The 16,263-nt window shown below is 35.8% G+C and overlaps 2 protein-coding genes across 3 annotated transcripts in view; one reads left to right on the top strand and one right to left on the bottom strand.

Moving 5' to 3' along the window:
* Window positions 1–3,741: 3,741 nt before the first annotated feature.
* Window positions 3,742–10,760, bottom strand: LOC113504108 (putative ATP-dependent RNA helicase TDRD12). 2 transcript variants are annotated; one of them, XM_026886222.1, is made up of 3 exons: window positions 9,933–10,760; window positions 8,266–8,864; window positions 3,742–7,984 (listed from the first exon to the last, which is right to left on the bottom strand). In XM_026886222.1, exons 1-3 carry the CDS (start codon window positions 10,202–10,204, stop codon window positions 3,801–3,803), a joined length of 5,055 nt encoding a protein of 1,684 aa, XP_026742023.1. In that variant the 5' UTR covers window positions 10,205–10,760; the 3' UTR covers window positions 3,742–3,800. The 2 variants fall into 2 exon arrangements, with proteins under 2 accessions (XP_026742023.1, XP_026742024.1); XM_026886223.1 differs by lacking the exon at window positions 9,933–10,760 and having other exon boundaries at window positions 3,742–7,982; window positions 8,263–8,381.
* A 328-nt stretch (window positions 10,761–11,088) lies between these two features.
* LOC113504330 (dymeclin) overlaps window positions 11,089–16,263 on the top strand; it is a 48,776-nt gene continuing 43,601 nt past the window's right edge. The window contains exons 1-3 of the mRNA XM_026886591.1: window positions 11,089–11,217; window positions 12,316–12,461; window positions 15,058–15,204. Coding sequence (XP_026742392.1) covers window positions 12,322–12,461; window positions 15,058–15,204 — 287 coding nt within the window. The 5' untranslated portion in view covers window positions 11,089–11,217; window positions 12,316–12,321. The remainder of the gene's footprint in view (window positions 11,218–12,315; window positions 12,462–15,057; window positions 15,205–16,263) is intronic.

Here is a 16,263-nt window from a genome sequence, read left to right as displayed (position 1 = left end):
GAAATAAAGGAGTGTCTTAATATGAAATTATCCCGTGAATTTTAAGAGCTAGTAATAACCCCTCGGGGCGAGTCCTTACTAAACTATGGGACTAACGGAAGACCAGAGGGTAAATAAGTATGCTTTTGCAACCCTTGAAATCTAAGAATGTATCTGAAGGTCTACTGTAGGAGCATACTGCCGTAGGACAACTTGTGGCGAGCCTTGAGTAGCAATACAACGGAACCTGAATGCCCCCGGGGGTCACTCCTTACGAGGACTCACGCTCTTATGGAGTTTCTTGCCGGTTCTTCTCCATAAGAATGACACTCAGAACTGTGCAAATAGGGTCAGTAATGTAACGTTGTAAAAGTGCCTGAGAAACGGCCTATTTGAAATAAAGTAGTGTCTTAACATGAGGTTATCCCGTGAATTTTAAAAGAGATAATAATAACCCCTCGGGGCGATTCCTTACCAAACTATGGGAATAACGAAAGACCAGAGGGTAAATAAGTATTTTTTTGTAACCCTTGAGATATAAAAATGTATCTGAACGTCTCTTGTAGGAGTATACATCGGTAGGACAACTTGTGGAGAGTCAGTGAGTTGCGGTACAACGGAACCTGAATGCCCCAGAGGGTAATTCTTAACGTGGAATCCTAGCTCTATCTTGCCTAGCCGGCTGGCTAGAGAGGACGCTAGAGCTATATGCTCGGGGGTGAAAGTGTCTAACGACGTAATACTAATACTACTAGTACTAGTTTTATGTTCACAAATTACGATAGTTTGACAGCTACCTTGGGCCGCTTAGGTCTGGTTTTTTATAGAACAGGGGTGGGTTGTAGGAGCGTACTGCCGTAAGACAACTTGTGGCGAGCCTTGAGCAGCAATACAACGGAACCTGAATGCCCCCGGGGGTCACTCATTACGAGGACTCACGCTCCTACTTGCCTTAGCCCGCGGTCTAGAGTGGTCTTTGGTGGTAAAATGATACTATAATATTTTATTTTGAAAAGAGTAACTAATGGAGTTTCTTGCCGGTTCTTCTCCATAAGAATGACACTATGGAAATGTGCAAATAGAGTCAGTAATGTAACGTTTTAAAAGTGCCTGAGAAACGGCCTATTTGAAATAAAGGAGTGTCTTAACATGAAGCTATCCCGTGAATTGAAAGAGTAACTAATGGAGTTTCTTGCCGGTTCTTCTCCATAAGAATGACACTCAGAACCGTGCAAATAGGGTCAGTAATGTAACGTTGTAAAAGTGCCTGAGAAACGGCCTATTTGAAATAAAGGAGTGTCTTAACATGAAGCTATCCCGTGAATTGAAAGAGTAACTAATGGAGTTTCTTGCCGGTTCTTCTCCATAAGAATGATACTTTGGAAATGAGCAAATAGAGTCAGTAATGTAGAGTAATGTGTAGTAATGAAGAGATAATAATAACCCTTCGGGGTGAGTCCTTACCAAACTATGGGAATAACGCAAGACCAGAGGGTAAATTAGTATGCTTTTGTAACCCTTGAGATATAAAAATGTATCTGAACGTCTATTGTAGGAGTGTACATCGGTAGGACAACTTGTGGCGAGTCAGTGAGTTGCGATACCACGGAACCTGAATGCCCCCGGGGGTCACTCCTTACGAGGACTCACGCTCCTACTTGCCTTAGCCCGCTGTCTAGAGTGGTCTATGGTGGTAAAATGATACTATAATATTTTATTTTGAAAAGAGTAACTAATGGAGTTTCTTGCCGGTTCTTCTCCATAAGAATGACACTTTGGAAATGTGCAAAGAGAGTCAGTAATGTAACGTTTTAAAAGTGCCTGAGAAACGGCCTATTTGAAATAAAGGAGTGTCTTAACATGAAATTATCCCGTGAATTTTAAGAGCTAGTAATAACCCCTCGGGGCGAGTCCTTACTAAACTATGGGACTAACGGAAGACCAGAGGGTAAATAAGTATGCTTTTGCAACCCTTGAAATCTAAGAATGTATCTGAAGGTCTACTGTAGGAGCATACTGCCGTAGGACAACTTGTGGCGAGCCTTGAGTAGCAATACAACGGAATCTGAATGCCCCCGGGGGTCACTCCTTACGAGGACTCACGCTCTTATGGAGTTTCTTGCCGGTTCTTCTCCATAAGAATGACACTTTGGAAATGTGCAAAGAGAGTCAGTAATGTAACGTTTTAAAAGTGCCTGAGAAACGGCCTATTTGAAATAAAGGAGTGTCTTAACATGAAATTATCCCGTGAATTTTAAGAGCTAGTAATAACCCCTCGGGGCGAGTCCTTACTAAACTATGGGACTAACGGAAGACCAGAGGGTAAATAAGTATACTTTTGCAACCCTTGAAATCTAAGAATGTATCTGAAGGTCTACTGTAGGAGCATACTGCCGTAGGACAACTTGTGGCGAGCCTTGAGTAGCAATACAACGGAACCTGAATGCCCCCGGGGGTCACTCCTTACGAGGACTCACGCTCTTATGGAGTTTCTTGCCGGTTCTTCTCCATAAGAATGACACTCAGAACCGTGCAAATAGGGTCAGTAATGTAACGTTGTAAAAGTGCCTGAGAAACGGCCTATTTGAAATAAAGTATTGTCTTAACATGAGGTTATCCCGTGAATTTTAAAAGAGATAATAATAACCCCTCGGGGCGATTCCTTACCAAACTATGGGAATAACGAAAGACCAGAGGGTAAATAAGTATTTTTTTGTAACCCTTGAGATATAAAAATGTATCTGAACGTCTCTTGTAGGAGTATACATCGGTAGGACAACTTGTGGAGAGTCAGTGAGTTGCGGTACAACGGAACCTGAATGCCCCTGAGGGTAATTCTTAACGTGGAATCCTAGCTCTATCTTGCCTAGCCGGCTGGCTAGAGAGGACGCTAGAGCTATATGCTCGGGGGTGAAAGTGTCTAACAACGTAATACTAATACTTCTAGTACTAGTTTTATTTTCACTAAGTACAATAGTTTGACAGCTACCTTGGGCCGCTTATGTCTAGTTTTTTATAGAACAGGGGTGGGTTGTAGGAGCGTACTGCCGTAGGACAACTTGTGGCGAGCCTTGAGTAGCAATACAACGGAACCTGAATGCCCCCGGGGGTCACTCCTTACGAGGACTCACGCTCTTACTTGCCTTAGCCCGCTGTCTAGTGGTCTCTAGAGCTGTATGCTCGCGGGTGGGAGTGTCTAACGACGTAATAACGATAATTGGAATCGGTGTCGCACCTATAATGGTTGGAGGGGGGGGGGCATACACTCTGTACAGGACAACAAGCTTTTAATTGCCTTAGCCACCTGTCTAGAGTGGTCGCTAGAGCTATATGCTCGGGGGTGGAACCCGTTGGTGAATCGGTGGTGCATCTCTCTACACCCCTAGCCGCTCGCACTGTGTTTCCCGCCTACTGTCAATCATGACGGTATCATACCCAACCGCCTGCCAATTTATTTATATCACCATGTGTAGAAAGGCAGGTGCCGTACATTTCCGAAAAACAAAAGACAAACAAGAGTATAGATAGGTTAAGGAGCGCGAGATTAGTTTTGCTTAAATTTCAATGTGAATCTTAAATTCATCATATTTTTTACGGTACGGTGTAAAACCATCAATCAGGTAAATTCTAATCATGTTCTTAATAACCCTCAAATTACCACCTTTTGGCAAAAATAATAATAAAAAGCTTTATTAAAACTTCGTGAAGTTTTCTACGTTCTATGCCCAGTCATCATCCCTATTAGCAGCCCATTTTGAATAAATGAATTTTAATTTTAATGATAAATATAAAATTGTTGGTTTAAAACATGGCACAAGAAACTACTCCCGCTTATACGAGAAACTAATATCATCTTGTAAATTATCGTCACTATCGCTATCAAGAAATGTATTTATATGCCTAACCTTATTCTGATCATCATCATCAGATTCATCACCAGATGACACATCTATACTTTCCACATCATAAACAATCCATTTGTTAACACCGTTCTCTCTAGTCAAGGTCAACCAATTTCTGGCCATCACTTTCCACAGCTTGACCTGGATGTATTGACCTTTATTCGAATGGTTTGACCTTTTAGGGTCAATTACGCCGTATAATTCGAAATCGAACGCGTATTTCGTGTCGTTAGCTTCAGCTGAAAATGTGATGTGTCTTTCTTGGATTTTGATATCATATTCGTCAACTATTAGTTTTATTTTAACTGTTACTGTATTTGAATTTTGTCGCCATAGTAATTTCGGTTTACTAAATTGTCCATAATGCTGTGCTACTAAATTTTCAGTAACTAAGCTATTTTTAGATTCATCATTTGGTTTTATAACTTTTTCAATTGGAGTGACTGTACTTGTATCAATTTTATTTACATTTTCAGGGATCTCTTTTAAAGCCACCACTTCAGAAATAGGTACGGAACCCAGATTTCCGAAACTGTCAGTTACAAAATCGAAACTGTCAAGACTGTCATCAGAATCGACTAAAGGAACTGACCTAAGAATATGATTAGGTAACTTCTTTACCAATTGAAAATTGTCCTTATCGTCAAAAAGAGGTTTTGCTAAATCAGATTCAACATCCGATTCTGTATCTGTATCTTTCGATGATTCTCTTTTGAACTGTATATCATTTAAATAATGTATTTCGTCAGTTTCCTCAGCTAGATTCTTATCAATCAACACTTGATTGATAATAACATCTTCATTTTCAGAATATGTGTCCACTAAAACTACTCCATATTTGTGCCCATCCGTAAATTCAGCTTTTTCTTTTGTAAAGTATTTTGTGTATAAATGTTTGAGTTTGTCAACTGAATCATAGCAATTATCGGCGAAGAAATTTGTGCTGAAATCAGACCAAGCGTCGCCAACCGGCTGTATTCCTATTAGCTTGCATTCAATCGCTTGAAATGGAAGTAAATTAATGAATTGTTCAGTTATGGGTTTTAATTTATTAATTGGAGTTACTCTCCAGTCCGCTTGGTCTACAAAGAAGCAACTGACTTTATTTTCATCAATAATTTTATCTATCCTTGCTCTTTCATACGTAGCGTCGTCGGGGAACTCAGCCAAGACGATATCACCTACATTGACACCTTCTAGAGGTTCAGGGTCATCAGCTACATATTTCTGTATATCTTTAATCAATGTAGTCAAACATTTTTCGAATTTGATCGGTCTGACGAAGAATTTACAAGGATTTTCGGCGGACATGAAGAAAACTGAGGAAAATGTATCGCTCTCTAGATGAGCCCATCTGCCTTTAGGTAATGTTTTAATCGGTTTTGGGACTTCAACTGCTAGTTCTTGTTCCTTGTCTTCACATGGCGTATTATAACACAATTTCTTTAAAGTTACAATGTGATTAGGGTTATCTAATGCGTGCCCATCTAACAGTTCTTTGCGGAAATCATTTTTAACTACAATTTCGTCAAGCGATGACAGATCTTGACAGACTTCTACAGTATTAACGAACACATGATTACCTATGACCAAATTAATTTGACCTCTCAAGTAAACGTCTTCGTTTTCATCTGTGATTCTTTTCAACTTATTTCTAGCTAGTTTTGAGAATGTTACGTCTTTATCCTGCGGCATGAGGTTAGCCATTATAACTGTAACTACGTGTGTTTCAATATTCTTAAGATCATCAGGTAAATGGTACAACTGGACATCTTTTGTCGTTTCATATCTCTCTTCATCGATCAATTTAATTCGGACAAGATTTGGCTGCCCGTGGGCAGTAGTTTGTAATATCCTCGTGACTTGACATCTCATGAAAAGATTCTGTTTTAAAGTAACCGCGCATATATCTCCTACTACTGGTGTCCCATGGAGCCTTCGATTACTTTCTTTGCTATAATACATTCCCATTTTAATAGATAGTAAACTGTATGTCTGAGGGTACTTTGTAGTGGTACTTTTAGTGATACAAGAGGTAATTCGAGCTGAGTAGTAAACAGCGGAATGATAGTGCAGTATCTGGAATGTTATAGTTCCATCTCTCGGTACCCAAGCCTTTGGTTCATCGAAATCTTTGAATACCGCGTGCCTATCACTACAATTCCAGAAATCTGGACATTTTCCGAGAGATAAAAGATTTCTACATATTGAAACTAGATTCTGAGCTTTCTTAAGGTCTTTTTCTGATAGAACGCTCGTACTAATCTCGTCTAACAGAGGTGGAATATCATTCGAGCATCGTTTTATGAAATGAAGTATTTTCGGCAATTGTTCAATATTTGTATCATCAAGTAGAATCTTAATTTTTAAGGGACTTTCCTCATCTACGAAAATGGATGGATAATTGTCGTTCAAAACTGAAAATCTTTTGCAGAACGTTGAAAACAGGGCAGGTAAGGAATAGTGGACTAAATAAAAGGCATCAGTCACGTTTAAGTGGGCTAAATTACCGTCACAACAAATTAATATCGGTCCCGATACAGGCTCAACGTATTCGTTCAAAGATTTACCCAATTTGTACAAATTATGAATAGTCATAGAACTATTGCAAGCAAATGTGACATACTTTAATTTGGTTAAAGTTTTTTCTAGAATATCAACTTCATCATCTGATCGACAAACGATGACAGTTTTCTTAGATCGGTCTGTGTCTTTCAGAAATTGGATAACCGAGTCTAATTTCTTTTCTCTAACAAGGAACTCTACAGAAGTGGCTACTTTCGAATATAAGACACACTCTTCAAATGCACTGATACATATAACGGAATCAGGTGCTTTTCTAGCGAGGGATAACATGAAATCACACCAAATCCGAGACACTACTATATACTGAACCTTCCATTCTTTATTAGCGCGAGCTTTAACCACGTCTCTAACTTTTAAAAGGCAAAACTTGAGCTCGTTCGGATACACTTGCGACATATGTTCACAGTCATCAATAACGAAAGTTGATAAGCTGCGAAGATCAAGACTGAAATCCTCTCGAATGAGACGAACAAGCAACGTCGGAGTACAGATCAAAAGATCACACCCATTCAATAACGCTGTAGTTATTTTTAAATCATCTATACCTGCATAACAAGCGAAGATCTTAGCACCATGTAGGAACATTTTACACGCACTTTCGACCGACGCCACGGAATGGGAAGTCGCACATAGTATTATAGTACTAAGTCCTAAAATAGGTTGAGTCGAGTTTTTATAATCATTAACTAAGCGACTAACTGCCGGCAAATATCCCATGGATTTTCCACTATTGAATGGGCCTATTAAGAACAAACTGTGGCCTCTAAGTACTGTAGACCAAGAGACCGTTTGAGGTCTCATTGGTTCATTTACGGACATATTTCTTAGAGCCACATGAATATCCTTACCGAAGGGAATGTCTCTCATATTGTTTACCGTTTGAATTCGATTATTCTTTTTCGTATGTACCATGAGGACGGGACTAACTAACTTGTCAACGAAAATAGATACACTACCGTCTAGATTTTTAAATGGGTTCACATGAGGTTTTATGTCTTCCACAAAGTTTAGCGGTTCAGACTCAACTGGTTTCTTAACTTTAGTTTTGTTCAAGCCTAGTTTAATTTCTAATGCTGTCACACTTTCGTTGTCCGAGTCTACATCAATTACAGAACTAGATTTATCCGATGTAGAAGACATACTGTCATTAATTTTGGATATTTTATCTTCTAGGTACCTTAGTTTATTTGTCATAGCACTGAGAGTTTCAGCTTTAGTCGCAGTATTATTTTTCTTAGTATTTTTATCAAACAAATCATTTTTAGCTTTTATTTTTTGTAGTATATCTAGATTAGTTATTTTTATGTTTACCTCAGAGTCGGTTTTAGAGTATACATCTCGTTTTACTTCTATTTGGGGTTCCTTCTTGTGTTCTGGAACCTTCTTAACCGGTTCCTCGTCTTCTAGAAGTTGTTGCTTGTGCACGGCGAATTCTTGAGGCTTGAGTCCAGCAGGTCCAAAGGCTACATAAGTGACTTCTCTTTTGTGTGAGGTGCTTGGCTTTCTTTGTTTTTTACCTGTAATGAAAGAATTGCATTTTGTTTTTGTTGTTGTATGTTGGTACTTGTAGATAGATACAATGGAATGTATAAAAAAATCATTACAAAAATTTGATGTGATAAGAATGAAACAATCAACTTTTATACTTTTTTTATACTAAAAATAGAGAATTAGATTTTTTTTATTTTTATTAAATTATAAACCCTCTTTTAAGATTTTATACACCTAACTTTATAAATAACTTTTATAACTCTGAAACACGAAAATAACAGTCTTTTATATAACATGAAAAACATACCTTTTTCAGCTTTATAGCCATCATCAATAAGAGCTTTCTCTTTTTTACATTCCTGGGACAAAACAACTGCACTTTTCTGAGGCCCAGAGTCCGTAGTATCCTGACTTTGAGCTTGAAGTAATTCCAGCTTCTTTTTCAGGGCTCCGCTTAAAAGACTGGGCCTGGGACTCTGACGAGAACTGGCTCGTCCAGCGGACTCCTCGTCAACATCCTTACATAACTTCAAATCATTCATCTTGTTTGTCAACAACATACTAACATTGTCACCGTTGTGCCCATCAAAATTATTAGAATTTATCATTGCTTCCAACTGCTGGGCTTCCTGCAGTACTACGGTTTGGTTATTCAACGCATTCAACCATACGTTCTTAGGAACATTTAGCAATAAACAGGATTTTTTAATGTTCTTAATAATATCAGTTACATCGTTAACTTTAACATTTAATATGTTGTCACGTATTGCTTCGTGGAAGAGGCCATGATCACCGATAGCAAACTGAGATTCTATAAGTTCGTCACATAGGCTGACAATTTTCCCGCTTTTTAATTCTATAATTAAGTCACCATATTTATGAGTGTTGTCATCGAAAATGGATGATCTGGAAGACAAAGGAAATTATGTTGTATGATACAGAGGGTGGTGAAGGTCTTAAAGGCAGTCACAAATAAAAACTACTTGATATCTGGTTTAGATTCCAATTAGACTGAGCTGACCTGCTTGGTAAACACATTACTCAATTTTAATAGGTACTAAGCAACATAGCAAATCTTGGTGTGATTTTGGCTAGAACTCATTTTGAGAATAAAATGTATAACAACAATAAACTACTAACTACTTAGTCAAATAAACCACTAAAACAAATCAGTCCTTAATTTTTTTAAACATGTTTTTTTTATAAAAACACTCCCCAAGATTCAGATTCTCTTTTTTAAGATGGATTTATTTCATTGAGTACCTAATTACCTATACCAATTAAGTAGAGAATTAAAAGATTTAAGTACAGTCTTAATTGATGTGATTGTTTATAACATGTGATATAATAAACTCAACAAAAAATTACACAGACCAGCTTAACCACAAAATAGGTAAAACATATACTGGGCATAATATGATATTTATTGTAGCCTACAATTAATTATACATATTTAAATATTGGTTTTTGTCTTATTATGATAATATTTGTACAGCTATCACTTAAAGTTAAATGTGTAAGTTGCAGTAACAGTTGTAAGCTATTATAAATTTAATAATATCCTACAAGTTTCCGAAGAACTAGCTTATAACACATAACTTATCATTATAACATTGTTTTAATTGAAACATTAAGAAATGTGACTGACGACGATCGATTGATGGACGATTGATCGTCTCGCTATCAAGAAAGGCTGAAGCTAGCTTGTGTTGTTAAAAAGAATGAGTAGGTAGGTACTCTCCAAAGATTTTGCTGTGCCCGACAGGGTCCATAATGGTTCTGTATTATTCGATTTTTATTTTAAGACCTTGATGTACATATGGAACGCAATAAATAATTGAGTATTGAGTATTACTAGTGTTCTGCCAAGCACGATAATTAAATCCAAGCCTTTGTTTACAGATATTTGAGAAACCAAGGATATAAGTATCAGATTTCAAAAGCTTAATTCAAAACTCGAAATTTTAGACTTACTTTTTATCCAAGTAGGTAGGAGAAAACCAAAGTCTTGACGATTCGATGAATATTCTTTTCATAACAAAAACCGCAGCCGGCATCCACTCCTCGCTTTGCTCAGTTTTCACCACGCAATCTATTTCCAAAGTTACATTTTGTGGCAATATACCATAAATACCTATTTGTTCGAAGTGAACTTTATTTTCTTCATTGTCATTTTTAACTAAAACCCATATCAAATGTGGATTTATATAATGCAGTACTTTTACTTCATAGCTTTCAGACTCCATATTACAATGTTATTGATTGCAATTCATAAAACAACGAAAAACAAGTACAACACCGGTCGCTGAGAAAACTTTTCATAAAATATGGTCGCAAGAATGAACGATAGATTCTGGAAATGACGGAACTGAGAACGAACTTTATTGAACGAGTACTCGGTGAGGCGGGAACTAAAGAAAGTGAACAACAAACAAGTGAGTTACATTATATTTACGAATCACGGTTATCTTAAACTGTAAAGACATAACTAATGTATTTATTAGCAAATTACACCTAGTGATACATCAGATGGAATTTAAATGGTCTATTCAACACAAAAAGAATTTTTCAATTCGAACCAGTAGTTCTTGAGATTAGTGCGTTTGAACAAACAAACTCTTCAGCTTCATAATGTTTGTATAGATGTATCGATTATTATTACTTATGATTTACTTGTGCCTCAGACTGAAAGATGGGTAATTTTAGAGCATAAGGCAAAGGAAAAAGAATCTCCCAAGGTTTCTGGTAATTATGTATTTTACAAATAAATTGTAACATTCCTGTCCGTCCGTCTCACAAAAGGATGAAGGCTAAATTTCGCATAGATGATATTACTTCTGATACCATTCTGTAACAACGATTAATACCATAAATAGTTAACTCAAACTTAAAGTACTCTTGAAGAACAATTGTTGAATTGAAGGTGTGCACATATTATTGTTTTTTAGATAAAATATCCACAATCTACATCTACAAAAAGAATCTGATTATTTTAAGGCTTCATTAAATTCTAAAATTTTTTTTTCAGTTTTAAGTAAAAAGAAAAACATTAGAACCTTCATATCTAGTTCTGATCAATCGATTTTCTTTGCCTTGACTATGAACGCAATAATTTTCAAATTGTCATTGTCACTGCTCTGAAACGTCAGACTGTTGTCAAATCGGCAATGAATTCGTGGCTAAACAATTTGAGGTTTAAATTAACAATTAAATCGCTTAATTAATGTTAAATTTAGCTTAGACCGTACGAATTTATCTGGTAAGTATTCTGGACATGTTAATTTTCATTGTTATACACACGTTGTGCTAGTATAATGGCAAATTCCCTTACTTTGGGGAAAGAAACATTACACATATCTGTTTACGGCCATAAATCTTGTTATCCTTTAGTTTTATTGTTTAATAACATATACCTTGCAGTAAAGTATAATAGTTATATGAAGAATAACGATATCCTTATTATATTTCAAGTGCGTGATGTACTGTCATCGGGCAAATCATTTACCATTGAGTACCTTTCAATTTTATTTTTCTCATTGAGTCAAATTAGTATAATCGATAGCGTGTTAGTCATAGATATTTCAAATATTTTTTTAAGAGCCATATGATGTGAGTGGGTTCTTTTATAAAAGAAGTTTTATGCAAAAAAGATAATTAGTTTTATAAAAAGATTTCCATTCACTTAAATTGTATTTCAAACTACTTATTGGTCATTAAAAAAAGTGCATCATCATCATCATCATCTTCTCAGCCTATTGCCATCCACTTCTGAATGTAGGCCTACCCCAAAAGAGTGCATATCCCACCATAATTATATTATAATAAAATAAATGTGACTTATGATTTTTTGTTACCTATTCTAATGTTTTCTAGCTATTTATAGCCATTATTTTTATACTTGTTTATTAGATTTCAATTTTAGTTCACCAACATATGTCATGGTTAAATAAACACTATTGTTATTTAGCAAGGAGAAAGTAGCAATAAGTACAGTTAATACTGCATAAATTACACCACACAAGCTAATAATATACTGCAGACGTACAAATAAATAGAAATTGAAATTTTGTAAATAAAGAAACTATGTATATATTAATTATACTATGATCAAAGAAATATGTAATGATTGTACATAATAATACTTTTACAGAGTAAATAGTAGTTTAATTTATTGAAAACCTATTTTTTTTTCAAAATCCATGGAATATTATGATGCAGATCATTTTACTTCTCATGATGTTGAGACTAGGATTAAAAAAGAAACTGTTGTAGTACTTTTGCAGGATGTTGCCAGCTCAAATAAGGTTTAATAATAATATGACTTAAAGTTTAATTATATTATCATTGCGTTTTCCAGAAGAAAATGGGTGTAGCTATAAGCAAATACTCGGAGTTGTCTTCCAACGAGCTGTTGATGAAGTTCTGTTCGTCCGAGGCCGTCTGTCCTAACGATCCGTTCTGGAATCAGTTGCTGGCATTCAATATTAATCCTCCGTCAAGCGCGTAAGTATATAGAATCATTTAATTAGAATATACATTCACAGTTGTGGATATTTCTAATGAGGTGATTGGTAATTGAATAATCATTGCTATTATAAAAAATTGTTAGTTATAATTATGAAAGGTTTTTAAGATAGTTTTAATGGATAGACAGCACGAATAGCCAAGTGGTTGAGGTCTGTCCACTGAGCGCGTCGTGTCGCGGGTTGGATCCCCACGAAGGACAAGCATTTGTGTGATCCACAGATGCTTGGTCTAAGTCCGCGTATCTTTGTGCATGTGACTTGAATGTTTGTGAAACCCTCGCGACACAAGGACTAAATTCCGTATGGCACGAGCCGTTCAACAACAAAAATCTTTGCCTTTTGCCTTAACTGACTACAGAAGCCATGGTTTTGTGTAGATGATTTTGTATTTTTCTGAGCACTTGAACAACCGAACCCTTCTAACAAACAAATGGTTATTCAAATCTTTAATTTCATGCTATGCTCATTATACTCTGTCCTCGCTAAGTGTGACTGTTTTGACAGGTTTCAAACAACATTACCGTTTGCGACTACGATTTACGTATAAAAAACACCATTTTTTTACCCATATACATTGTTTCCAAATTTTATACAAGAAAATTATTATACGCAAAATTAATTATTTAATAAGGACAGTAATAAAACAGTTATGATGTAGCAGACATATTGATGTGATAGTTTGTGTATGTTTGTTCCTCTTTCACGCAAAAACCACTAAACGGATTTAGAAGAAACTTGGCACAAAGATAGTTTGTAACCAAGATTAACACGTTGGATTTTTAAGAGTTTTTATCCCGATTTTATTTGCCCGTAGAATCATTTTCGTTTTTTATCGACCGGGCCTGCGTTCAACAGCTAATTGTTGTAAATATGAGGATAATAAATACTTTTAATAAATTTGAGGGTAACCTATAAATTTATTTTATACTCAACGGATTTGTGTATCTTAATCCCATTTGTACGCAATACTCCTCGTCGAACTTGACCTATTATTTTTACAAAACATCCCTACTTCCCTACTAATATTATAAATGCGAAATTAACTCTGTCCGTCTGTCTGTTTGTCTGTTTGTTACGCTTTCACGTCTAAACCACTGAACTGCTTTTAATGAAATTTGGTACAGAGATAGAGTTGACCTTGAGAAAGAACATAGGATAGTTTTTATCCCGGACTTTTGAAGAGTTCTCTTGGACACGCGATATAACTCGATCTCGACGCGGGCGAAGCCGCGGGCGAAAAGCTAGTAGTAAATATATACGAATACATTTTTAACAGAGTTTTCGTTGTTTTATTTATTCCTTATCAGAGTAAAATGAATGTTACTTAACGGTACATGTAACGAACGTTATCGTTATAATTGGTTCCCATGATTATTATCTAAAACTATTTGTTACTTTGTTTCCTACATACAGTTTAACACTGGTTTTTAAATAGTTTTTTTTTTGTATGCGTTGATATATCTATGAACGACTTTTTTTTTATAATCGCATAATTATACATATACACACACTCGCAGACATAAACACTACAATACTCACTCACTAAACATTGGCTATTTTGCAATGTGCAGAGCTTTCATCATTATATTAATTTTCTCTGTTATTTTCCCTTGCATGCATGTAAATTATTAAAATAATATAAATAATAATTGTTTACTCATACGTCAATAGGTACTGGTTACTTTCTGTGCAATTTTTAATATCTGACTGTTTATTGTAATTTTCTGTGGGGTAAGACCAAATTATCTATACTAATATATAAAGCTGGAGAGTTAGTTTTTTTGAACGCGCTAATCACAGGAATTACTGGTTCAAAATGAAAAATTGTGTTGAATAGACCATTCATCGAGGAAGGTTTTAGGCTATACACCATCACGCTGCGTCTAATAGGAGTGAAGATACAATGGCAAATGTGGAAAAAGCAGGGAAAATTATTCCGTTCAAAAATTCCTAACTTATCTTCTAAACACGCGGACGAAGTCGCGGGCAACAGCTAGTTTATCATAATAATATTCTACAACATGCAAACAACGCCATCTAGTGCCAAAGTAAGCAACTAGGTATTACCGGTACCAATGTTACTCCTTCAGAGTAAAGTTCATCCAAACTTTGTCTATAAAAGATCGCTTTTAACAATAAGACGTATTTGTGGCACCATGTATCTATTTATCTTTATCCAATCCTGTATAATGTGTTGTAAAAATGTAAAGTTTGGTGTAAAGGTATAAGAAAAGATTTTTTTTATTCATATGCAAGCTATACATATAATTAAAAATACTAGTTACATGCTGAATGTTTGTCACTCAATAAATAGGCGCTTTCAATTTAACCATTTTCTGACGTTTTTATACACTCACTGTCTTGTATGTATCTTTCTTGTCAATTTCGAGGCACTTCCCGATAAGCTAGCAGGTTGAAGTTTTCAGGGTAGCTTCAAACCCGATGTCAATGCAATTTACAACTATAAAAACGACTGGACCGATTTCGGTAAAATTTTAAATGAATGACATTTAAAAACGTGGTTGTTTAGATTTTTAAAATCTAATTCTAATTATTTTTTCTTTATATTTCAGTGAAGAGCAATTAATGTTCGATGGCAGTGCAGAAGCGTTACTTCAAAAGTTTCTCCAAAACAACCCACAGACCGGCAACCTTGGTTCTCTCGTGCAAGTCTTCATCACCAGGGCCACTGAGCTACTAGCAGCACCGAATAGTGACAAGTAAGTGAATTTATACCTTATTTGGTCGACCTAGAGTAGGATTTTAAATATTAGAGGTCTTTTGACGGCTGGACTCGACCAATAAACGAATTTACGGGGTTTTGTACCTACATCGATTACTTTTCACGTTAAAAAGATTCTAGACATGATTCCAAAGGACTTTTTTCATTGTCATACCTTATTGCGAAGGCATAAGGTCGGATTTTGAATATTAGAGATCTGTTGAGGGTTGGACGCGACAAATAAGTTTATATACTGGGTTTTGTAAGAACATTCCATGTTCAAAAGATTCTAGATAAGAATTCGGTATGCGATCTCTTTCCTCTATCCTTTTATTATAAGTGTTATAAGTCATGTTTCCTACCTATTTCAAAGAGAAGTGAAATTAAGGGAATATCCACCCTGTTGAAGAGAGAATAGAGTATATTTTGGACAATCGAATGTGTTCCTAAAAGTCTTAAGAAAGTCCGCTTTGGGTTAAGCGGAAGGAGTGTCAGACTTTTGCTGACTAAAACCCGACCCGAACCGCGTTAACCCTTTCGGACAATGTCGCTGGCCTGGCAGGCATCGTCCCTAATAGACCCTCTGCGGCTGATTGTTCAAAAAACAAGGATTTACTAAATGGAAAAGAAAAGTAAGGACAAAAGTAGTCACTATTTTATTTTTATTATAAATTTCCACTTTTATAAGCTAAATAAAATCATTGGACAAATACATGCATCGAAACCAACATCTCAACTATTTTAAATGATTCATCATTAAATGTTGCAAAGGCTTACCCACGCGTGTTCGGTATTGCCCGACTAGTTTCGGACCCAGAAACTAGTCGATGAATCATTTAAAATAGTTAAGATGTTGGTTTCGATGCATGTTTCGATTAATACGCGTGAGTAAACCGTTGCATCATTTAATATAATTATTATGCGCTAAATGTGTTCTGCGACTAAAAAATATTCATAATATATACCAAGAAGTCACTTCCTTATTGCTATTTTATCTATATTAAAGAGCTTATAAATTATTTATTTTACTTTAAAATTTAATTATCATAACATTTAT

The sequence above is a fragment of the Trichoplusia ni genome, chromosome 21, assembly GCF_003590095.1.
Source record: "Trichoplusia ni isolate ovarian cell line Hi5 chromosome 21, tn1, whole genome shotgun sequence".
Classification (NCBI taxonomy): Eukaryota; Metazoa; Arthropoda; class Insecta; order Lepidoptera; family Noctuidae; genus Trichoplusia; species Trichoplusia ni.
This window is presented reverse-complemented; position numbering and strand designations above follow the sequence as displayed.